At 41.0% G+C, this 25,463-nt stretch overlaps 1 protein-coding gene and 1 long non-coding RNA gene across 3 annotated transcripts in view; one reads left to right on the top strand and one right to left on the bottom strand.

Moving 5' to 3' along the window:
• Positions 1 to 207: 207 nt before the first annotated feature.
• LOC107307493 (uncharacterized) lies at positions 208 to 2,579 on the bottom strand. Of its 2 annotated transcripts, XR_014947730.1 has the most exons (3): positions 2,474 to 2,579; positions 532 to 684; positions 208 to 417 (listed from the first exon to the last, which is right to left on the bottom strand). It is a non-coding gene; the product is annotated as an uncharacterized LOC107307493 (long non-coding RNA). The 2 variants fall into 2 exon arrangements; XR_001552422.3 differs by having other exon boundaries at positions 208 to 684.
• VWA3B (von Willebrand factor A domain containing 3B) overlaps positions 2,467 to 25,463 on the top strand; it is a 58,544-nt gene continuing 35,547 nt past the window's right edge. Inside the window, 8 exon segments of the mRNA XM_032441591.2 lie at positions 2,467 to 2,669; positions 5,967 to 6,191; positions 8,197 to 8,291; positions 10,646 to 10,896; positions 12,618 to 12,777; positions 16,212 to 16,381; positions 18,217 to 18,341; positions 24,249 to 24,362. Of these exon segments, the coding sequence (XP_032297482.2) occupies positions 2,651 to 2,669; positions 5,967 to 6,191; positions 8,197 to 8,291; positions 10,646 to 10,896; positions 12,618 to 12,777; positions 16,212 to 16,381; positions 18,217 to 18,341; positions 24,249 to 24,362 (1,159 nt within the window). The 5' untranslated portion in view covers positions 2,467 to 2,650.

Here is a 25,463-nt window from a genome sequence, read left to right as displayed (position 1 = left end):
TATGTAATACTCTGCATGCATAAGGAACACCTGCACATATGTATGAGATGTTGTTCTAATTTTCTAAAAGAAGAAGGGAAAATGTTGAAGCCGGAAAACAGAGAATGGATCATCTTTAGATTTTGGTTGGAAAAAAGGCATTGTAAAAACTAAGCAAACAGTTTCATGCTGTAAGCAGGAACACAGAGGAAATGCTGACATTGCCTATTTTCAGCCATGGGAAAAGAAAATGATGAAACTCTTTTATTGATAGGTGAAATATTCTCAAGTCAGGACAACATTATGCTTGCCAGTGCAATTCCAGGACGACGTTATGCTTGCCAATGCAATCCCAGTACTTTGCTTCATGATGCGGTCACTCGTGAATGACATAACAACAGCATGCTTTCCACCGTCTGTATCGCTGCATCATTCAGCCTAAAGGTCAGATGACAGCACAGCTCCACGGCTCTTTTTATAGCCTCAGTACAAGGGGTGAGGTCCTGCTCCGCAGTCACTTGGATCCCTGCCTCCTCTATTATCCAGCCTTACCTCACCCCGTGGCAGCATCTGGAGAACTCATTCCTCTCTCCAGCATGAGCTGAACGGTGAGCAGCGATCAGGCGGGGCTTCCACACCAACAGAGAGCTACGTGTATCTGATGTGCTGGAAGCATCTTGTCATCTGTCCTGGGAAGATCACTGCCTACAAAACAACAGCAGGTGATCAGGAAACTGGCAGGAGCTCCAAGTCACTTGCCAGCCTTTGCCCTGGGCTGTGTCAGGCTCTGTGTCAGCTCAGAAGTGCTGTAGCTCCAGTTGTTGTAAGGAATGTTTTCTTGCAACATGTGCTCAGGGCAGCCAAGCCCAGAGTGAAGGTTTTTGGCAGACTCTACATAGGCAGTCACAGCACACATAATCGCTTTTCTTTTAATCCATGATTAATACCTTTACAGACATTTAGGCATGAAGATAGATAGGCTTATTCTGTATAATGCAAAAAAAAGCTACCTAACCAATCATATTAGGTGTGTGATAAAAGAACTTCCACTGCTGGAAGAAATGGAAACAAATCAGGATATGTATTTGATTAATTTGGGGGCACCTACTTATAAACCCATCACACTTTAACTTTCAAGAGAAACTTTCAAAGCACCCTCCTTAACATCCAGGTCTGTAAAGCAGCTCGTGCTACTACAGTGTCTGAGAGCACCCTGAGAACACTCAGTACCTACTATTTTTAATGACCTAATGGGAAACTGTTTCCTGGCTGAGAAATAAATGTCTTTTCTATACCTCGGGGGAATAGTTGTGCAATCAAGAACCATTCGTCGAGTCCTGGCTCGTCCTCAAACCTTTGCTTCCAACTGCAGGAGAAGCTGGAACTCAGCTTCCAGCCAGAAAGAGGTGCTGGTAGCTGAGCCATTGGCCTTATAAGGCACTTCTCTGTCCTATCTCTGTTTATGACGCCGTCTCACAAAGCTGCAGCCAACAGTGGGACACGTGTGGAGTAACTGGGCCATGTGCTTGGGTTGGGGTTTCCATCTGAACACGGGTAGGTAGGTAAGAATGATTAGTCGATCCTACAAAGTAACCCATCTTTTATTGCTTTATGTTTGCATAAATAATGTTAAATAAAGGAGAACTTGTGCAGATCTGTATTGTTTGTTGCTTGGATGGAAATTATGCTGACAAATGAAAACATTTGTAGTCCAAGCACTGCCTAAACAAACCTGTTCTGTGCTTTTGGCTTTCTGACAGGAGCAGGAGCTCTTTAATATTGAGTTTGGGTTTATAGTATGCATTATTATTTTATTTTTTTTTTGCACTCCATTGGAATGATTTTCAGCCAGGCTTCTCCAGCAGCATGCTACATCTGCTGTGCTGCTGACTGGAACAAAGGACACACAGCTGGTTTTAGAATCACAGAATCATTAAGGTTGGAAAAGATCTCTAAGATCATTTAGTAAACCATTCACCTATCATCAGTATTGCTCACTAACCCATGGTCCTCATGTGCCACAGTGTCGTTTCACCCTGCAAGTGGCTAAGGAGCACACAGTCATTCGCTTACTCCCCCACTTCCCAGTGGGATGGGGGTGAGAACTGGAAGGAAAATAAAAATTAAAAAAAAAAAAAAAGAAAAAAGAAAAAAGAAAAGCAACTCGTGGGTTGAGATAAAATTATTTACTAAGATAGGGAGAAGGGTAATAGTTATGGCTATGTCTTTGTGTGTATAGCTGTCCCCTCCCAGCTCGCTGGGCCCTTTGCTAAGAATGGCCTTGGCTCTGTACAACACTGCCCAGCAGCAACTATCAACATCGTTGTGTTATCAACGTTGTTTTTCTCCTAGAACCAAAACATTGCACCACACCAGACACCATCTCAGCTGAAATTAAGGCACACATCCACACGGTTCTTGTAGTCTGTATCCTTAACAGAGGGGCAAGAGAAATAAATACATTAACAAAGGCTAATAATAAAACACCACATACTCAAGGTGTGGGGCTTGAAGTCTTGCAGTACCAGAAACCTCAGTGAGGTTTCTCCGCGGGGAAACGGACCAGAAACAGGCACAATACCCGACATGCAGGATCCAAGGGGGCGGGGAGGCCGGGCCGTAGCAACCGGGCCGTCTCCAGGTCAACAACAGGGAGGAGACAGCGGCCGCCATGGCACTGCCAGAAGCAGGTGAGGGCCGGGCCATGGGGGCTGTGGTGCCCCATCCCTGGAGGGGCTCAAGGCCAGGTTGGATGGGGCCCTGGGCAGCCTGAGCTGGTGGGGGGCAGCCCTGCCCACAGCAGGGGTTGGGGCTGGGTGGGCTCTGAGGTCCCTTCCAACCAACACCAGTCTGTGGATCTATGATTGTATGGGCTCAGCATGCACAGCCACTTCTGTGACAAGTTTGCAGCGCATGATGGGTGTGTGTTATGCTTGGATGAACTCATGCTCACCTTTTGAACATAGTGTGCTTTGGTTGAGAATCTGGGTTGGTGGTTTTCCTGGTTGTCGTCATTTCTGAACTTGCACACTTTTCCCAGAGCTGAGGTAGATTTGCTATTTTCCACTGAGGCCGCTCCATGGCCTTTCCAGTGCTTTTTTTCATGCAGTGCCAGCACTTCACACACAGGTGGTGGTTAAAGTGGTCAGGAAGCAGCGCCGGGCATCCAAAGCATAGGAAAATCTGTTACCACACCTCTGGGCATATGCAAAATGAGACTGTGTCTGGGATCTGCTCTCCACCTGAACTGTGTGTCAGCAGTTACCATCAGGATGCAGCAGTGCCACTTCTGCACTGCATAAGGAACGCCATGAGTCTCGCTGCTGGCACCGTCTGCCTCAGCTCCTCTATGGCAAATGTTCCTTTTTAGTGGTGGAATGCCAAGTTCTAGCCACCCAGGTGTTCTTATGCTAGCAGGCATCTCTGAATGCTCGGGTGTTAGGATGCACTGTAACTCCTGGCTTTTTAACTTCCTCCCTACCTTTCTTACTGTTAATGTCCTTACATATGAGGAGGAGAAAGTCTGGAATGGTTTATATATTTCTGTATGGGTATTTTAACCCACATGATGGAAATAAATATATCTACAAGAGGAATAAATAGCATGTTCAAATAGCATGTTCACTTCTACAAAATAAAAAATATATATATATATAAATAAAATAAAAATAAAAATAAAAATAAAAATAAAAATAAAAATAAAAATAAAGAGGAAGGAGGTTATGCAGCCCTGTTATCATTTTATCCCATTTTGGCCTGCATGACAGTAGCTAGCAGCTGGCCTATTGGTGCTTCATAAAAGTCCCCGATCCTTTCATTTTATTAAAACAAGAACCAAAATGCTATGTCTGAAAGCAGCACATGCAGCAAATATTTGCTACCTTGCTTCCTCTGGCATTTTATTTTCTATTCATATGTTGTCTTTCAGTCACAGTCAGGCCTTATACCACATACATGGACAGGTACACAGGCATAATTCTTTTCCTTTGTGAATCATCTTGTGGTCTTACAGGCAAAGTTATGAATCTCTTCACAAAACTGCATCTGAGATAGTGCCAGGATTACTCAGAAATGGGATTTTAGAAAAAGCAAGGTATCATACAAAGCAATAATAGAATATAATACAATTTACAATTAATGCTAACTTAAAGGGAAGGAAGAGAAACCATATGACCAATACCCACATTCCCGTTTCAGAGTATAAGCATGGAGTTTATTATTGCCTGGGCTTGTGTGCAGCTGGTTCCAGATCATACTGACCTGTTAAGGACAATATTTTAGATTATTATTTCTTATTTAATAACAATTCCTCAGGTTCTTAAGAAGAAAGCAAAGAGGAGCTATCAGTCGACAGATCCATCATGACTGGCAACTTGTTTAAGACACTTGCCTGGAGTGACTGTAAGTGTTTCAGGACTACATTTACACACATTGTGTGTTTTCCTGGGTGATGTAGAGTTTTCTTTGCTGAACTGTGGTGTGCATGTTGCTAGCTGTGTTGCTAGCATTCTGAAGCTGTGCTGGTCTCACCCATGCTCTTTATAGGGTGCTGTGCTGGCCTTTTTTTCTGAGGAGGAAACTGGGAACAACTGCTCAAATGAGTATAAACAGTGCTTGACTATATACAAAGCCTGAGCAGCTGCAAACCTTCACCTGTGTCTCCTTAGAGTTAACATCTGTCGTTACTGCTTCTGTACTGAGAGGAGGAGGAGGGCTGGTAAGATGCCAGCAGCCTCTGTCGGCATGCCAACCCAGCACCCTGCTGGTAGCGCTGCTGACTGGGAAGGAGCTGGTGCCAGCATATCCCATACAGAAGGCTCTCACTGAAGGATGATTTCTGAGAATATGTTTTCATTTCCTCTACGTGTGATTAACTGAGGAACAAATCTGTCTAATAAACCTTTGTAACCAGGTCAGTTGTTGGAGTATCTGATTTCAGTGGTGAGTTCTCCATGGTATTCCTTACCAGACTGAGGGTTATTTTTAGTCATTAAGAAGCACCCTTCTTTATGTTTTGGAGCCATTTGATCTGCACAGTATATTTACATTTCATCTGGCTTATGGTAAATGGGAAGTGGAGGGCTTGGATATTCCAGATAATGTTTTTGCTGGGGAAAATGGCCAGAAACATCAAATGTCCACAGAAAATAAACTTAGATACAGCAAGGGTATTTTAATTGAGCAGAGTATTTTGGGAATGAACAGGAAATACCAAAGTCCTCCTAGAGCCTCTGTGCTGAGGAGCAAGAGAATTACTGTTGTCACTTCCATTTTTGCCTCAGCCACTCTAGGCACTGATCTGCCTCTGCTCCCATTTTCAAGCGGAGATATCCCAGCCATCTGTAAATCAGTGCTGAGATACATTCATTGTTCTGCAGAACTTCATTTAAAAATGGACTTTCATGTCCAAGGAATCCTGTGTGTGCACATGATCCATCGCAGCCTGGAGCAGATGCTGCTAGTGCCATTGTTTGCAATTGTGATAAATGATGTGAGATGAGGGAGTTTCACCAGCTTCTCAAATCAGGATCTGCTGCTAGCAGCACTATTGCTTATGATAGATGTTGAACATATTGTTAAGGGATCCTTGTTTATTGTATAATGCTTCTAGTGTGTATGTTGTGATTCTCTGACACTCTTTGGATGCCTCCTACAAACTCTCATTCCCAAGATTTAGGAGAGATGTCATAGGAGCTGGAAGAAATGCCAATTGGCAAACTGGACTTAGCTTTGTTTGGGCTTGGATTTCAGCACGAGAGACATTTTCTTTAATGAATTGAAGGTGAACACATACAGAGGGGCAGTAAGTGTATGTGTAGAACTGAGAGCTGCCTTCCAGATTAAGACTGTTGCCCAGTATAACAAAGGAAAACAAGAACTGAGCTGTATGCATAGAGAGTACTGTGCTATATGGTAAAGAAAGCAAAGAACTGAAACGAATCTTTTTTGTTTTAAATGTGTTATCCCTTCATTTCTCTTTACAACAGATGCCTTTGATTCAAAGTACAGACAAGACCATGAGAATTTAAGTTTCCATGAGGACCACAAAAAGAAATCAGGAGAGAAGAAAAGGAGTCTGACAGACAGTCAGTGGGACATGGATGTACAGCCCCTCATTTCGTCTTCTGATTGGCTTCAGCTTCACGGGCTCAAGAGAAACAAATTGACTTTGTCTCAGATTTTGTCACAAATCGGATTCCAGCACAGGAAAGGTATTAGACAAATCAAACAAGCAATTAAAATAATTTTTTCTGGAGTGTATTGCTCATTTTGAACCCTTGTGTCCACTGTGTCATATTGTCTCTTATCTTACAACAGTGGCAGAAAGGGAAGCTGTATCCCTTGTTTCTGGTGTTGACAGTTTGGAGAACTGTGGAACCCCATCTCCTTTTGATCTGAGGACTCAGTACCCAAATGGCTTTTCTTACTGATCTGTGTAGTTGCTTTCTTTACTTCAGGCTCCAGTTCAAGTCCTCCGTAAGTTTAGCTATAGCTGGGAAAGAATGTGCAATGCTGAGGCTCTTAGTCTTTTGCCTGCATATATAATACCCCACGAGACTGCCCATTTTTAGATGGCAGATGTAATATACGCAGTGCCATAATCTGAAATCTACTAATCATCCAGGCTCGCCAACTTGTTCAGGAATATTATTTCCAGGAAACCAGCTTCAAGAAAGCAGTTCAATTTGATTAGAATACAGGCCGCTTTCTGTGCAAAATCAGGCTATAGAAAAATGTTCCTTTGCAGCTATCTGACAGCTGGAGGGGAAGAGTTTGCTAATAATTATTAATCACTGCCATAATAGTGCTTTGCAAGGCATGGTAAAATATTCTTTTCTTTGAAGAGCTTACTGCCTGAGAAGTAGGAGTTGTAATGTATTGCAATTGTTCTAGGCTGCATAATTTAAGATTTCAGCTGGCTCGTGGCCATGGGACATTCAAAAACCAGCCGTGCAGATCCTGGAATCCTGTGTGCTGTATATGAAGAAGAAGCTGCTACGCGGGGTTAATGCTGTTTCAGTGTAATTTTAGGAGCAGAACGTACTAACTTAGCAGGGCAGCATGCTGTACAGAATAGCTGCTTTCTGACGTTAAATATTTCCCACCCCCCACGTTTTCCTATGAGTGGAACTACTGCAGAAGATTTCTAGCTACTGAAAGAGCAGAGTGCGGCCTTTTCCTTAGTTGCACCCACTTCTGCACCCATTTAGTTGTGTAAGAGAACAGCATTATCTGTCCCTGTTTTTGTATTTTGTTTGATGAGCAAATATTTGCAAGTCCTGTTGTGAGGTAAGTGGATAATACAGAAGTTTAATTGCCTAAACCTTTCTTTTAGTAAAGCCACATGGATTTTTTTTTTGCCCGTAAATAGTTCAGTGTGCTTTTCCCCACACTTCTCACTAAACTGATAGGCAGAGGCAAGAGCAGGGCAGCTTTAGGAGGAGAAAGTGAACCAGGAGGCAGAAGCAACCACAGTCCAGACAGGATGAAGTCCTGCAGTGTATGAGCACAGCAGGCAGAGCAGGGTGCTGGTAACAGCATCCAATGACACTCCCAGGTGAGGTGAGGTGACAAACAAGCTCTAGGGTCCAGCTAGGGAGTGCAGCCAGGAACAGGAGATGGAGCCAGAGACAAGCCTGGAGACAAGGCTGTAGTACAGAGCTGAGAGATCCAATCAGGAGTCCTGCACCACCAGGACATGAAGCAGGCACATCTTGCCAAACAAGCAAAGACTGGGTGCCTAGGCCTGAGCACTCTGTGGGTGGGTAGAAGCCTCAGGCAAGGCTGTTCAGTGTAACCCAGGACTGTGGATGCCCTCAGCACCCCAACATAAACATAGGCAGAAAAAAATCCTAATTTGATGTCACTTGAATTTCTCTTAAATTTCTGAAATGTCCAGAGATCAATATGGATGCATGTGCCTCAGAAATGAATACTATGCATGCCGATCTGAAGAAGACCTGAAGGACACATGTACTTTGCTATGGGAGAAGATCCTTCTCATTCAAAGCCTGACATATCTAAAGAATCCTCATTCCTTTAAAAAGATTTCCCTCAATTCTGATTTTACACTTTCGTAGAAAGATATTAAGCGAAGTACACGACAACAAGAGCAAGAATTACTCTCCTTTGGACTGCATGTGCCTTAGAAGAACAGAACATTGTGAAAGTAATCCTGATGATTAATAACTTGTTCTTTTGTAACCTTTACTGTAGATTATGTGACCACTTTGGGGAAACCTGTGGCTTCTCGGTATGCAGATGGTCTATTTCCTCAATACACAAGAGCACACGATGGCAGCGTGTATAATGTAAGTGGAACTGACTTGTGGTAGCTTCCCTGTGCTCTTAGAACTTCTTATCTCTGTAAGCAGGATGATATGACTATTATGTCTCCCTGTGACACTAAATACATACATTTGTTGTGTGACAACTTCATCTTTTGATCTATTTTTTTCCCCTGTTTTCTGAAATATTAGTGATAGCAGTAGAGAAGCTAGATATCTTTTTGTGTTTTTCCTTGTGGAGTCTCACACTCTTGTCTTGGTGCAGCACTGCAGTAAATCTTTCCATATAAGAGGGCTGCTGTTTCTAAGCAACATTTACTCTGTTTTGAAAGAAAGAGCACTTAAAAAGAAGATGCTCAGCTGAGGTTTTGGTGTTTTTTTTAAAGTACTTGTAGTCAATAAAACAAACGGGGATGCTGAAATTAGACAACATAATGTACTGCCATTGCCAATGCAAAATGCTGCTTTGCTCAGTGCCAGTGGGTCACAAAAGGCTCTGCCCGGTCTATAGAGAGCTAGCTGGATCTCTGCCCGGCCTCATGTTCTACGGAATGTCTTAGTAACAGCTGCTGGCTGTCCCATTGTTGAGAGGATGGATCGGACTGAAGAGATACTCATGTGAGCTAGAAGGGGAGAGAGTTAATTCATAAAGGATTTTACAAAAACAAATAGCTTGTCATTAAAGCTCCTGGTAGCTTGAATCTTTTCTGAGGCACCAGGTGTAAAAATGGGAAAAGAACTATTTCAAGGATCCTTCATCCCTCATTTTTTATTACATTAATCCCATATGAAATATCTACATAACGTCTTTTAATCATAGGACGTATATGGAGCAGGGGAAAAGACATCTGTGGTAGTCTTAAAGTACCTGTGCCATTATACAACATCTGGTGAGACCTCATTTAGAATATGGTGCATGATATTATGTGCAGTTACCACAGGGTAAGAAGCAATTCCAATTGGAGTAGGTACCTGGAAGACTTGTAGGATGGTTGGCAAGGGAGTGCTGATCTTGTAAGAGGTCTTGGTTGATGTTGATGTATTTAGTTAAGACCTAAGAAGACTGAAAAATGGTAGACTTAAAGCACTTAGACGCTTCCAGAAAGGCAGATTGCAGGCACAGAGAAGAGCTACTATTTTCTATGCTCAAAGCCATGCTAGTCCAAGAATAAACGGATGTGAACTGCCATGAATAAACGTAGACTGGACGGCCAGAAGTTTTCCAACCCCTCAGAGAAATGGGAATCTGGACTGGCCAATTAGAAGCAAAAGGGTGGGGCAAGAAAAGTGCTTTATTTTAAGATGGAATTTGATCGGTGCAGTGCAGTAAGCTGTTTTTGTGAGTCTGGCAGTGATAGGAAACTGGACCTTCTGGGCGCTCTTTCCCAGGCCTCCATTCCTCTGCAGACAGCCTGCTGTATGTCTGGGAGGCATTTTACAGAGCCCTAGCTAACAATAAAGAGCAGTGAAAAACACATAGTAGAGGAACGAGTTTGCAGACTGATTTCTCACTGAGAAATATTCTTGTTTACAAACATTTGTAGCCCCAAGGTTTTGAATTAGTCCTGGAAAGGCAGCTGAAGGCAGAAGGTGGTAGGGAAATTAACTTAAATGGATCAGAGATATTGGGGATATATTTTTACTGGATTCTGCGGTGAGTTTTTAAGCCTACAGGTCTTTTTGCACAGCCAACATTCATAGATAAGTACATAAGGAGGGTCTCCTGGTTTTTGTGCTGAATCAACGTTTTTCTTAATTTACTATTATGACATGAGAAGTTTGAGTTGCCGACTGCATTTGCCTAAGCCCCTTCCCTTAAATAGTTAAGCTGTGATGTTGGGCATTGTTAGTGAAATAATAGCACAAATAGGAAGCCTTTTACATTTCCTTTCAAATGCTAAAGACAAGGTGGAGGTTGAAGTGCCCCAACAGCAAACTGTTCACTCCCTTGTATGGCTGTGCAGCGTTTTAAGAGCCAGTCGAAATTCTGATCTAAGAAGGTACAAAGTGTCTGTGTTCCTGTTTGTTCATCCATCTGTTCTGCAGCCCTTTCTCCATCCTCGCTCCTGTTCAGCTCACTCTAATTGCTCCGGTCTTGAGACAGACAAGGCAGACAACCCACTGGCAGTGTCCCATGCTTGTATAAAAAGATTATGAAAGGCAATTAGGACGAAATGCAGCGTCTTTTCTGTTACGGCTTAGATACGTTTGTCAAGTATTTGCTTCTGAAATAGCGGGAGAAAAATGGGTTGTTTTCACTGCTACCTTGGCTGGCGTATCTGGCACTTGCAAACCAGTTACTGCAGCTGTGCTAAGCTTGGGGCTTCATTTGTGTTGTTTTAATGTTCAGTTCCTCTCTCTCCCTTATTTAAATAAAGCTGACAGCCAAAAAAGAGCCGATTCTTCATTTTGTGGAACGTCTAATGGGAGCTATTGAGCTGTATCAGCAACGAATGGAATGGTTAACCACTGAAAGCCGGCTGATATTTGGAGTGATTCAAGAACGGCACATTGTCATTGTTTTGGATTTTGGCACTTCAGCTCCAACCGAGTTTGATCTATGCCGTGATGCACTTACTATGGTTCTTGTGGAACAAGTGACACAAATTGCCAAATTTAACCTCATTCGGTAAGCAGAAAAGGAGTCCATGTCTGCCTGTTGTTGGAGAACAAGAGTCTGATATCATACAGATGTGTGTTTGGATAATGTGATTTGTGTCATGGCAATATGTATAGGATTTCCACCAAGTTTAACGCGGAGTAATGCTGAGTTTGCTGCTTCCATTTAACAAAAAACCATTGTTACCCTGAGGAGAGGATAAAGGCTAACAGAAACCAAATGGTTTTGATACAAGCCTTTCACAAACGTAGCACATGTAGAAAACCAGAAGGACAAGGGACGCTTTACAACAGCAGTAATTCGCTTCTGTAACGTGTCTTAACTATTATAAAGAGAAACAGTGAGGTCCCACCTGACTGCCTGGGTATTTTTGTGTCTTCAGGCAGTACAGTTTCTGCCTTACAGCTGAACATACACTCCCCCACGTACCATAGACACAGGCACAGTCATTTGTATTTCTATAGATTTCCATGGTCACAGAAATAAGTAGTAGGACTAGGAAACAATACTGGATTTCCATAACAAAAGACAAACGCTTGTTCTTTAACATGAGTAAATGAATCTGGGCTTAGTTACAAGTAGAAAAATAGAAGCAGCTATTCAAATTTATGCATCTTTGCACAAACTCTCATTTTTATGTAAGTGTTTGAAGTCATAAGCCTGGGTTTATGTATGTGAATGGAATTTTGAGACTATGAAAAAATGATGCACAAATTGGGCCATACAAATATGGAATAGGTTCCATAAAGATTACTTTCAACCACACTATGATTCTTAATGTTTTATGCATGCTTTACCCTATAGATCTGATTGTGTTTCCCTATATTAATTCTCTACCTTAAGGTACACTCGACTTAAATAATAGGAGATGATTTCCCTAGATTTCAAGAAGCACATGAAATAATTTCTTCAATGATGATGTGCTAAGCTAAGTTAAAATTGAGGCACAGTAGATGTGTTATTTGATTTTCCTGTTTGTTGCAGGAGGGAGACAAAGGACGAATAGCTTACAAATTACTGCTTTGAAAGAATCTGAGAATCACAGAATCACAGAATTGTAGAGAAGATGTACTTCTCTTTAGGTTTACAAGGAGATATTCAGAGTGGTGCTTGGCAGAATGTCACAGATCTTGGAACCAGTTATTTTACTGGAATCTGTTATTTTTTTATACTTTTGTCTCTTCATATGTGCATACAGAGGTATATGTGCAAATATGCTTTGTACCTCTGTAATGCCAAAGACAAAGGGCATTTGACCAATTAAATACTGAAAAGCTTGCTTCATGAATCTTACTTTGATGGGCAAATGAAGATCAGCTCTTTAAAAAAAAAAAACAAAACAGAAGTAGGTTAAAATGATCTGATATGAGGGCCAAGTCTGGGAAAGAGAAGCCAGATTGCTTTTGTACACCTATTTATATATATATGTATGTGTGTGTGCTTTTATTATAAATGTATGATGAATAACCAAAAGGACAAACATGAATCAGAATCTGTAAAGTTCTGTAGCCCTCTTGGATGTGTTTTCAACAACTGGCTTAAAAAATAGTTATTTTTCTAAGAGTTGCATCTTAACTCTACTTTTATTGCAAGTGTAGATATAATATATGTGGTTTATTGTTATTATTACTTAACAATCCATAAGAATACTGAGAGTAGAAGAGCTCTGACATTTTGCTTTGTCAGTACTTTTCTCACTACTTTTGATTTATAGTTAATGTCACTTGCAGGGCTGCTGAGGATCTTATGAAGTGGCAAGAGAAATCTGCTCCTGTGTCTGAATATACTATAAAATCTGCTGTTAAGTGGCTCTGGAAGCTGGACCACACAACAGCTGCCAGCAGTACCACCTCTGCTGGAGCCCTGGTGGAAGCCATGAGTGATGGGATGGTAAGCTCATACATCTTTTCAGAAGCCTCGAATAAATCCAAGAGTATTCGGTGCCAAACTGGCTACTGTGATTTGCCCCAGTGAAATGTGAAAGTAAATATTAATGGGAGGATTTGGAAGGCTTTTTCTGTGGTCTTTTTGTGCTTTTTTTTTGTTTTTTTCTTTTCCCCAACAGTAACTGTGTGCTACTTTTACTGATGGCTTTCCTCTGTAAATTTACTGTATCATGAAGGTCAAATCTTGTGTTTTCTTTTCTGGAGCATACAGAAAAATATACAGTCATTAGAGGAAAAATACCCTGACTTCCACTTTCTTTGCCATCTGTGTTTTTCAGGGCTTCAAGTTCTTGAAAATATTCCTAGTATCAACATTATTGAAGACAAGGAAAGCATTTTCATTTTGTCATGTATCCAAAATGCTTTTGAAAAAAATAATTGTACTTAAAATCCAAAATATTAAGTACAGAGATTTCTTTATGCATTTGTTGTCAGCAGGAGTCTTGAAATAGTTTTTTTCATCACCCAGGTTACAGCTATAATTTATTTCAGGGCAAAAAGACAAAGCGTATGCAGCTATTGTTACAATTGAATTCTGACTATTTTTCAGAGTACCGTACTGCATTATTCATTTAGAGCAGAAGTGACAAAACATAAAAGATATGTGCCATCACATGAGCTAGTCAGTTAAAAATTGTACTGTTGAAGAAAGATTTTATGAAATTGGCTTCTAATATAAATTCAGTTCCTGGCACCCAGATTCAATGGAAAATCATGTGGGTTAGGATCATTAGTTTTTGCTGCCATTAGAGTCCATGCCTGTGCACAGATCCAATCCTAACTCCCTTGTAAATTTCGTTGTGAGATGCTTTGTGAAAGAGAAGGTGGATTTTGCTTGAGTTTCCTTATTGCTCCCAGTTCAGATGAATTCTCAGCTGGATGAACCTTCCATGTTTTGAAAGTGATATTAGAGGGGAACTGAGTGAGGAGAAAATTGTGCAACAGTGACATTCTTTATGACTGCTTTTTACAATGTCCCCTTCATAAATTACGCTAGAATTTTCAGTTTGCAGTGTATTACAAATTTTCTGCTAAGAAACAAAAAGATGATATTTGGATTTCACTACTGTCTGGATGAAGAAAAGGCTTGTTGGACCTGAGTCTGAACACAGACACACAGAAATTAAAATTCTTCCAACAGTGAGGCATCTGTTATTTTTTCTAGACATTGGTGGGCTAATGGGTAATCTGGGGGAGCCTGTTTAGGCAGGTGATCCGTGTAAGACAGACTTTAATTACTCCTAAATACAGCCATTATCATTTATAACTGACAGTTCAGTTTGAGCGCAGGCTGTACTGCTGGCTGGAGGAGACCCCTTTCAGTCCTAGGCAAGACCTGCGTACTCACTGAACGGTCATAAATGACTCATTTCTCAGAACTGCTTCCGTCAACAGAAATTGCTCCAAAACAATAGCTCCTTTTTCCCTAGACTTGGCTCTTCCTGTCATTCCATTAAGTTGAGTTTTTCTTCCACGTGTGGCAAGTCCCTAGATTTCCTTTTCTCATGACCTGTCAGTGCCAGGCTCAAGATCGCCGTGCTGTAAGGCCTCAGTCCTTTGGGCTCTTCTTGCTGCAGATGCATCCATGGTGTCTAACTTTCAGTTCTACACAGGTGCCACTCTGCAAAATGTGGGTCACCCCTTCTAATGTACATTCCCTCCCATGTAAAGGTTGTGAGGATCTCTCTGTTGTGTATGGATTGCTGCATAAATTATTGTTTTCAAAATATGGAGGAATAAATGGAAAGGTCTGAACCTTTCCCCTCTGTTCTGCAAGGAACGCTTCCTTCATGGTATGATATTGCTGTGTTTATGTTTAAGTAGAGTGAATTAGAAATTTTGTTTATTTTCTTGAGGAGCTGGTTCTGCATCAGCTATTCCCAAGGAACTTCAGCATTTTAGAGACTGCAGAAGCAGGCACTTGAAGGAAGTGTGAAAATTAATACCCTTATTAAATACAGAGTTTATGAATTATTGGCAACCTTAGGAGGGAAGGGGAGAAGATGTGAATCTGAAGGAACTCAAAGAAAAGTGGTTGTGCAATCCTCATGTGTTCCCCCAGGTCAGGAGCCTCTTCAGCAAAAGGAACCCCAGGACAAGGGTGTTGTCCAAGGCCTGGGTTTCAGCTGGAAGAGCTGCATGCATGCTCTGACAACTATTTAGCTGGCTGAAATACAGAGGGAACCTTCCAGAACTGAACCAAAGCACAGATGTGTGCAAGTCTTGATTTATTTAGATTCTGTGCACCTGTTTATAAAGCTGATAAATGCTGTGTTAACTTTACGCTTTAATGAAAGATGTTCATTCTTTAACTTTAGCATTTGTCTTTCAGTGATGCCAGGATACCTGGCTGACAACAGAGCTACTTGCTCCCAAGCAAGCACGGTCCCTTAATATAGGCCCTGACTTCCACATGGGATGCCCAGCCCCCTGTATGAGCCCTGAGAAAACCCAGGTGCTGCTGTGTTAATTTGTGAGGTTCCTGCTTCGAGGAAATGTCTTTCCAGATCTGACCAGTAGCCAGAATACTCCTCACCATATCTGAATGCAGATTTCTTGTTAAACAGCTACTGGTCTCTATGTATCAATAGATATGTACTGTGGGTATGCCATAGAGTCAATACACTATTCTTCCTGTCTTGAACATCGTTGTGGGTTAAATGTTGGTTACTTTTGTTGTTAATGTTGGTGAAAATCCAAGGAGCATATTTACTAGTTATTCATTTTACATGGTTATGTGCAGGCAGTATTAAATCCATCATAACGTAATATGCAAACAAAAAGCAAAGGGCATTTCTTCAACTTCTCTGTCTTCTTGCAATAATGTTTTCATAACATGAGTGTGTGTGTTCATAACAAACCTGTCAAGTTCCCTCTGCCTCAGAAGTATAAAAGATTCGAACTATCTGCAAATACCTGTGGTAGCATTCAATGAATGATGCATCTTTCCTTCTCAAAATATATGTTGCCAATGAAAGCGTGTCTGGTATTAATGTACATGTTGCTTTTTAGCCCTGGAAAGGCATCAGGATTGTGCCCTTTTCTTGGCTATTAACACAGTTGTCCTTCTTCACACCTTTCTCTGGTTTCAGTTAACTTCTGTGGGAAGGGGCTTGTTCTGGGCAGAATCAGGCTTGAGAGCTGTGGGCCAAGTTCTCTTCTCACTTTAGGAATTTTTTGTTGACTTCATCTGAACTGTTAGCAAAAATTAGAAGGAGAACTGAAAATCTGCAGATTTGGTAACTCACGCAATGTATTGATTCTACCTAAGTTTCATACTGGTGCTCAGCACGGCACAAGGCTTTGAATGAATGCCAACTATCTATGTAAAACAGACTTCCCAATTCCTTATTTTGTTTTGTTTTTATTTTATGACAGATTGAAGCTGTTTATTACTTTGTGGTGGGTGACATTCCAGCGGACACAAAGCAGCTACTCCTTGAGAAGATTTCTGGTTGCCCCTGTCCAGTCAACACTGTATCTTTTAATGCCAGGGAAGACGAAACTGTTGTTTTTCTGAAGGAGCTGAGCCACTTGGCCTCTGGCAGGTATGACAAAGAAGGAGAAGCTTAAGATTTCAGCACTTCTGTTTTGCTGCTAGGGATACTATCTGAAGATACCTGAATATTATCCCTGTTTTTCTCATGAGGAAAATGAGACAAAGCAGCTCAGTAAGTGGTCTGGATAAGCAAAGGAAATAATCTAAGGGCTATAACTGAAGTACAGCATCTACTCAAACAGACCTTCTCTCTCCATCTATGTGCTTACTGGCTTGAAGAAGGGCCATTCCTTAGTTATATCCTGAATCATCTGTCATCTGCTCCTCTTTGAAAGTCTGAAAATTGTTTAGGAGAATGAGTGGCAACATAAAGTTTTCATCATATTGCTCTGTACTTTGGTAATATCTACAGCCACCAGCAAAGGATGTAGAGCTTTTTGGATCAAGTGTCATGCAGACATGTACTTGAAAGGTAATGCCTGTCCTAAATAGGCAGTGCCTGGATCAACAGGAAATTGAAGTAGTGTTATCCATTAGGCCTTGTGTGAAACTGCAGTCCTATACCCTGCTTTTTCAATGTGGTTGGTGGAAACTGATATATTCCATATGGTTGTTGGCTACTTTATCCTGGGAACCAGCTGTGTGGCGAGAGTCAGCCTTCATCAGAAAGGGATAATACAACTTCAATCTTGATTCAGATATCAAAATAAGGAAAACAAATGAGAAAACAAAAAGAGCCACGCTACCTAACTCTGGCTGAACATCAAGAGGCCAATAGGAGCTGATAAGGTGTTTTCTGCTTAACAGAAGTCGCTATACAGTTACAGAGCTGTGAAATGCCTGCTGTAACGTTGTTTCACTGTTGTTTGTGAAGAGTGGGAAGGTCTCCAACAGTAGAAATCTCCCAAATGACAGCAGAGCAATTGGTAAGATGGCAGCTGGTTAGCTCTTTCATAGCCATCTGTGCTTAGAAGTAGCTTTTAAGAGGTGAAGTGTCTGCCAAAAGCCGAGACTGTGGGAAATTATGTTTATTCTGATATGTGTTTAAATGAACTGTGGTACCTCCACGATACCACATACATTATTGGTCACCACCTTTCATTTGGCAGTGTTTTTCCCTCCTTTATAATAGGAAAATAAATGTTTCTTTCATGGTAGAGAAAGAGGCAAAAAGAGTTGTGATAAGGAGCTCTAGGGAATTGTTTTGCCTTATATGATTCCCATTATCTTCACTATTTTTTTGCACTAATAATTGTATAGCTTTGGTGCAGAGGCCACAGATATCTTGCTGGTGGATATTTGCCAATAAGTGTCTAAAAGATTGTCAGCTTCCTCATGGGAATTGTTAAGATCATGGGTTTTTCTTGATTTAAGCCTGATTCTGGTGAGGTTCTGCTTTAGAAAGGCATCTTTTTCCTGCTCTGGGTGCTTGTCTGTTTTGAGAATGAGGGTAAATGAAGTCTGCTTGACTTCCTGATTGTATGTCGATAGTGAAATAAATGTTCCTGTTGGGCTTTGAACTGGAAGGATAATCTAATTAAAAGGTGTTAGTGTCCTCTCAGATATCTCGAATGACATGCTTGCTCAGCTGTTAGGAGCATTAATTAAAAACAAATTTCCAGATGATTGAAAAGGAATGTGCCTCAGAGTAAGTGATGCCGAAATGAAGATTCAGGTAGAAACATATGAAAGTGCATACATGTATATAAAAGTTTGGTAACATTCATAATATTGTTGTAATTGAACATTTGATTATCTTGGACAGATAAGGAAATAATTCCAGTGTTGTGTGTTGCTACGATCTTGCATATGTGACATTCACATTTAAGCTAGAAAAGTATTTGCATAGTTTACAGATTGGTGAAAACCCATTTTTTATTACAGATTCCATGCTTTTGTTGAGAAGAATTACTATAGAGATGCTACTGGACCTGCACTAAAATGTGAAGAAGATGGGAAAGGTCTAATTGCCCAGAATTCCAGAAAATGGAAAGGGAGAATGCCACTAGGTAGATAATTTTAAAACCAAATTGTGTTTTTAAGTGAAATTTCAAGGTAGCAATGTAATGTAGGAATTTGCTTAGTGTTAAAATAAACCTTCTGTAGGCATGGGTGGGGTGGGAACAAAGTTTGTAATGTGGAAATGCTGTCAGCGGGAAGGAGAGGGAAAGGAAAAGAGAGAAGTGAGGAGAGTAGAGGATGTGCATGTGAGAATGAAAGACAAGTAAAAAATAATTAGGAGCAAGAGCATTTATTTCAGGGAGTAAAGATAAACACAGCAGAGCTAATGTCCTGGTGGTATTGTAGAAAGTAATGGCAGAAAGGGAGATGAAAGAGATACGAATGGCATCTGACACAACAGCCACATCAATGAGACCTAGTTCATGGCTAATACCAAAGAATTAAACCCACATATGGTTGACTTCCTCCTCTCAAGCTTTGAATTTATCACAAAGACAGGCAGAGAGCACAGTAAAAAGAACTAGAGAGAAGGAGCAAAGAGAGAGAGAAAAGATTAAAAAAATGTGAGCTGAAGAAACAGAAAGAAGCAGAGGAGAAGCAGAATCTCCATTTTACAGTGAGTGGAGCTGGACAGAAAGCTCTCAGTGTGGTTCTTCTTAGTCACAGTGCTACTGACACTGGGAAAAGTCAGCATTACTATTCAGTAGGACTGGACCAGTGTGAAGTGAGTCTGTGTATGTCAAGTCTGATATCTTTATCAGCAGGCTTTTTCAGTTGAAAAAAATGTTTTTTCTTAAGTATCAGCAGATGTAAGGCCTCTTTTATCTCCTGACTCACATCCCCATTATACTGAGGGGTGTTAGTGTTAAGTTACTGTTAGCCTCTTTTTACTGCTAGGGAACCTATGACATAAGGTGAACTTAGTGACTCGTCGTTTTTAAATCTTGTACTAACTGTCCCATATTTTCTGGGTTGCAGTTCCTTGTGTACTAACCTGTCCTGCAGCATGACCGTGGTTATTCAGTATGAAAGAAACATAATGGGGGAGTCGAGGGGCAGAAGTAAGGGAGCAAAAGTGTTTAGGAGCCAAAAGCAGAGTGTACTTCAGAGCCCTTCCTCTCACTTCATACTAATTCAGAGTGCTGTAATAATCTCCTTCAGTCTGCTCCAAGTGCTTCTTTTTCAGACCCCATTTGAGTGTGTGGGGGAAGCTGGCTTCCTCTTCCCCCAGGCACCAGCCTGTTTCAATAGATGGGCCTAGAGCTCCTGTATGACTGGAATTACTTCCTCATCACTGTTTCTGAAGTTGAAAGCTGAATAGCTTTAATCGCTCTAAAGGGCAGTAATCTCCTTGAAGTGCATTGTCTGTTTTGTCTTATTGCTATTATGGAGTAGAATTTACACATTAAAAAGGAACACAATTAGCTTTCTGCATTTACTGGGTATTATAACCACACTTGTGACATCACTGGCAGCCAATCAGAGCCTTTGGATCATATGCAGAATCTGAAATCTTTTCAGAAAAGAAAATGTACAGGAGACATTATTTAGGCCCGTGCCTGATGTCTCGCATTTCAGAGACTCCTTCAAGGGTGCAGAAGATGATAATAATAAAATTGTTGATTACTCACTGGTGTGTTCTGAAACTGGTTCTTGGGTGTGTGGCATAAACTGTACAAGGAAATGAATAGAAAATGAACTAGAGATCTAATCTTCCAAATGTGATGTTTCTTGGAAAACAAAGGGTGGCACAGGAATATTCTGATTCCGTTTCTTTTTGCACCGCAAATGCAACAGCTGGAAACTGAAACTCATCATTACGTTTTATGGGCTGGAAAAACAAAAAAGGCAACAACGTTTTAAGGAAATCTGATTGTTTTCTGGGTATCCACTGAATAACACTGTTTTGCAAATACAGGTAATCTTCATGCTCACTCTTTTTCATCTACTTAAACAAAGCAAGTCGGAAGAGAACTATTTAAAATCTCAGATAAGAGTTGAATTCTCCCCTGTTTTGCATCTTGAGCAGTCATTTAGAAAGGAAGCGTGAGAAACTGCCAAATAGGACATACGTATTTTTGATCTCATTGAATGAGTGCTTGAGATCAAATCAGGTACAAGCCAGTAAATAATTAAGGTGCTTATAGTGGCGGACTCAGTCCTACTTAATGCAGAAGAAATACTCTTACATAAAGCCTAATTTGGACCAATGTTATTCAGCAGTGATTTTCCTATTATCACTTCTGCCTACGTTCTTCTTCGTGTAGCTTCTTCATTTGCTGCAGAATTAAGCAATGTTGTTGCGTAGCTGGAATTATAAGTGGAAGGGAGATGGTATTTAAGTTGGAGCTTGAAGTCCTAGAGTACAAGAGAGATGGTGGAAGCTGTGGTGAAGAAGGTTCTCCTTGAGAAGGACCGCAGTTGTGTTACAGGGTTGGACTGAGAGGAGATAGGTGCTAAAGAGGGCTTGAAAAGCAGTGGTGTTTTGATCTAGATCCTGAACTGTATAATGGCTCCCAAAGTGCAAACAATAGTACATCTCTGGTCAGTATTTCTCTGTGTGGTGAAGTAGATTAACTGTATGTGTAAAGAAAATGTCAGTAGACTGAAGTCAGGATTTGAGTTATTAGACATATCCAAAAAGAGATGTATTTTGGTGTGGCTAGACTCTTGGAATAGCATACCATTCCAGACTGTGTAGACTAACGTGCTTGATCAGCTTTGAGGTTTCAGAAAGCCAGGATAATGACTGTATAGTAGCTGCTTTGCCTATGAGCCGAAGCAAAGATCATTGCCTCTGCGTTTTCCTCACTTGTGCTTTGTCCAGTCTTAGCAACCTAACCTTGGCCTGGCAACTCTCTTTGCTAATGTGTAAAGAGTGATGCAGATAGCTGCTCTGCAATACCACACAGGATACAAAGTTCATTTGCTTTGTCCGTTTGCCCAGGGGAAGGAGGGCAAGATGGGGACAGGGTGCCTGCTGTCTGACTTTGTAGGCGCTCAGGCAGCTGCCCTTCTGTGTTCCTCTGCAGGCTTCCCCCTCCAAAAGTGCATTTTGACATCCGGTTCTTGGAAGAACACTGCTGTCTTCTGCTGCCACGTAGAGGCTGAGGAAGGGACCAGCAGTGAAAAAATTGTTCCTGCCTTGCAGGCAGGCAAAGTTTACAATATATCTCACTCCATTACATCTGGATTTTGCTTCCACACCTCAGTCAGATCATCAGAGAAATAAGAAAGACTTATTTTTTTTCATGATTTGCATCTGTGCTGGTATTTCCTTGACATTTCAAAGGCCCTGTCAGTTTCACAGGCTTCTTTTCGCATGGGCTTTTTTTTCTAAGCAGGTTTTGTACCTTGAATATGAAATGAAATGGGTTACAGTGACTCATCAAACCGGAAAAGTTTGTCTGCTGGGGAGGTAGGTGTGGAAAAGCTTCTTGCTTTAGTCTAATCACCTGATGGTATCAAATAACTGGGAAATGGAAATGAGGACGGTTCTGAGTGTCTGTGTATGTGTGTAAGTGCCCATGGCTTTCCACTTGGATGCACCGTTTTGCTTCAGCTCACACAAGTCAGCACAGTGCTCCTGCCCTTTATCTCAGGCTCTCCTGCCTCCTGTCCCCATCTTCTTCCTTGTTTCCATGGCCTCCGCTCTCTGGGGCAGGGTGTCCTGCAGCACAGCAGGCCATGCTTCACGTCAGCAGTGACAGTGGGAGCCAGCTAAGCTAGTTGATCTTTCTTGCAGGTTGGGGAAGGCAGAAGAGTGTTAAGGCTGCTTCCTTCATGCATGTCCCCTGGGTCACCCTGCTGCCATCGCTGCTTTGTGGCTTTTGAATTGGAACCTGCTGGCTGTTAAACCTCTAGCCAGCATAGCCAGGTGGTGGGCCCTTCCTCTCTGGGGATAACATGATGATTTAAGAGGTCTTTCATGCAATGCGGGCATCTAAAGGTGTGCCAAGAGGCCTGGAACATCTGGAGACTGCCCCTCCACAGTGGTGGCTTCTGGCTGCTTTTCAGTTGGTGGCCCCCACAGTAGCACAGCAGTGAGGTGTGAGTGCAGGGAACATAATGTTCGAAGAGAGGTTTGTTCTTTCTTCTTTCAGGGACAGGCTGTGGGGTGAAAGGCACAGCTGGAGGGTGTGACCTGCTGTGTGTGTGTTTGTGTGTTGGGTTTGGGGCTGTCTGAAAAGGCATGGCTTTTTTCTCCCACTTCTTCTGAGATGTGGAGGAAAAGGTGCAGATAGAGATGGGAACAAAGATGGAGGTGGAGGTGAGCTTCCCTTGTAGAGAAAGTAACTTTGCTTGCCACTGCTTACATCCTGCTCTTTCAGCTGACCCCACAAAAAGGTGTTGCCAGATAAAGGGTTTTCTAGACAACTTTGCAGTGTGCAGCTGTTAATGCCTGCATTTGTCCTGTACAATATGCTCCATTATACATATTTGCTTTGAAAGTGCATGTAGTTTTACTTTACTGGCCATGGGATTAATAAGGAATAAGATACTTTCTTGTGTAATACACATATCAGAGACAGTGCCAATAGTCCTGTAAATATGAGTAGTCCATAGCATGAGCTTAAGAGAAAATGAAGAAACACAATAAAATCACCAATATTATTCTAAACATAGTTGAAAATTTCTTCTTGATTTCAGTATTTTCAAACATAATGTTAAAAACCTCCATAAAATTAACTACTTGTAAATTAATAACAGACTTTGATATTTATTTTTTGCCTTTTATGTTGTGGAATGATCTACTTTTCTCATGGCTTTTGTGATGCAGGAGATGCCAATCTTTGTTGCAACAGAAACAGGTTTTTTTTTGAAATACAGGAAGGTCCCAGGAGATGGCAGTGTACAACAACACATTTCAAAATATTTCTTGGAAATTAAAAGCGTTTCACAATTAAAATTGAGTTCTTATTTAGTAGAACATTCTAATTATTATTTCAGGGAAGTTTATCAAAGAACAAAATGATCAGGTTTGTTTGTTTACTGCTAGCCTGCTTTAACACACGAGTTTGCATGTCTTATCTTTTACAGAGGGGACTACCGAGAGATATTAACCGAACCACTAGATGCTAAGATAAAGTTTGCCTTCTTCAGCATCTTCATGTGCACTTCAGTAGTAGGCTATGCTCTGCAATGGCTTGTAGTCTGCATTTGTGGTTAGGGTAGCTCATGATTCAGTTCCTTTTATGTATTTTTTTTACTGTAATACACCACACAGTTTTTTTCTATATAGTCCTAGGTTGAAATTTAAACTCAGTCTTGACACATTTTTAGTAGTATGTTATGTGGGTGTACATGGTGTCTCAGTTTCAATAATTGTACTCTACTAAATAAATACACATTTTAACCATTTAATCAGGGGAAGCAAGTCTACTGGGATTAAGAAAATCTTGTGTCAGCTCCAGCCTTGTTGTTTGTTTGTTTTTTAGCATTTAATTATGACTATCTGTTGAGATTTGTTAAGATGAATATCAACATATCTTACCAAAATTATATTGCATGATCCTATGGGAAAAGGAGATCAAATTTTAAGGGAATTTATATACTGTAGGAGATTGAAGGTGTTGGAAACGTCTTCTCTTTAGATTTTCAGAGTTAGATCTAATATTTGGATCTTGGTATTGCAACGAAGTCCAGAGAACAACATGTGAATTTCTTTGTGGAATTTTCTTATTATTTGGGAGTGTTAAAAGGGATTTCCTCCCATTGTGGGAACAGTCTGAGGCCAGCTCTGTAGGTTCATTCTAGCAGGCTAAACTCCTTTCATGTTCCAATAGCTTTGAGCCCATTATTGAATTCCTTCTAAGAACAGCACTTGTCACTTCATTGGAACCCTGTGAACAAGGTGATGAAGTAATACCTCGATGATTTCATGATAACACAGAAGTTATCAAAAGCAGAAATTGGTACAAAATGTCAAGTTCTATCTGTTATTCCTTTTGCAGTAGCTGGTGTTCGTGAAGATGTATTTTTGATCTGGAAAGAGTTGGAGGAAGCTAGGAGTACGCTGAGACAAGTTCAAAGAATTTTATCTGAATCTCATCAACCAGATTCTGCAGGTCGTATCATTTATGTTTCTTTTAATATTTACCATTGTTTCCATGATCAGTTTATTTTATTTATGAACAGTTTTAACTACATGTTGATTTGAGGACAATTTTCTCTGAAATAACTATATGTAGGTTGTACTTACGCTTAGCAACCATAGAGTTGCTTAAAAACCTGTATTGTTAACCCCTGTTTACAACTGCTTAAAAATTGCTAAATTTTAGCAGATAAGGCTAAAACTTTCATTTTAAATTCATCAATGAATAGCTTTAGTAATTATCTAGACTTCAAGATACTGAAGCTCCTTTTTTTGTGTGTGTGTGTGCTTTCTCTCTTTGCCTGGGCTGGTAAGTCTTTGATTTTCTTCTTAACTGTGCTGGGGAAAAGCCCCATCATGATCTTCTGTGGACAGCCTCCAGCTTGACAGCTAGTTTATTTTGCTGAAAGGAGTGTGATTTTGATTTCTCAAAGTCAGAGGACTCAAGCTGATTCTGGATGAGTGCTCTGACAACCATTGCACTGAGCAACATGGAAGAAAATCCACATCTGTTTGTTAAACGAATGGTTTCCACCATCATGTTTGGCCTGGGATATGTTCCACTTGGATTGAACCTCAGTGAGGACCAAGCATGGCTGGTTTCCAAATCCCTGGAAGGGAGAAACTACTCAGCCCTGATAGATGGAGGTGCTCTGAGCATGCTCTGGAACAGAACAATGACAATGTGATAAGACTAGAGAGAACGGCCTCAAGTTTTGCCAGGGGAGGTTCAGGTTGGATGTTAAGAAGCATTTCTTCTTTGAAGTGGTCAAGCACTAGAACAGGCTGCCCAAGGAGGTTGTTGAGTCACCATCTCTGTAGGTGTTCAAGAAACATTTAGATGTTGTACTGAGGGACATGGTTTAGTGGTGAAATGGTGGTGATAGGTGGACAGTTGGACTAGATTATCTTGGAGGTCTTTTCCAACCTTGCTGATTTTATGATTCAGTGATTCGCTAGCAAGTTTATAATATTGAAAGGTTGGGAATCCATGAAGTCTAGCAAGCTTCAATGTTGAACTGAGTGACTGGTTTGTCAGGATCAGAGTTGTGGCTATCAGCAATTGTCATCTTCT

The sequence above is a fragment of the Coturnix japonica genome, chromosome 1 (genome assembly GCF_054131305.1).
Source record: "Coturnix japonica strain WE chromosome 1, WE-NBRP24, whole genome shotgun sequence".
In the NCBI taxonomy this organism is placed as follows: Eukaryota; Metazoa; Chordata; class Aves; order Galliformes; family Phasianidae; genus Coturnix; species Coturnix japonica.
Note: the sequence above shows the minus strand (reverse complement) of the source record. Positions and strands in the feature narration are given on the sequence as shown.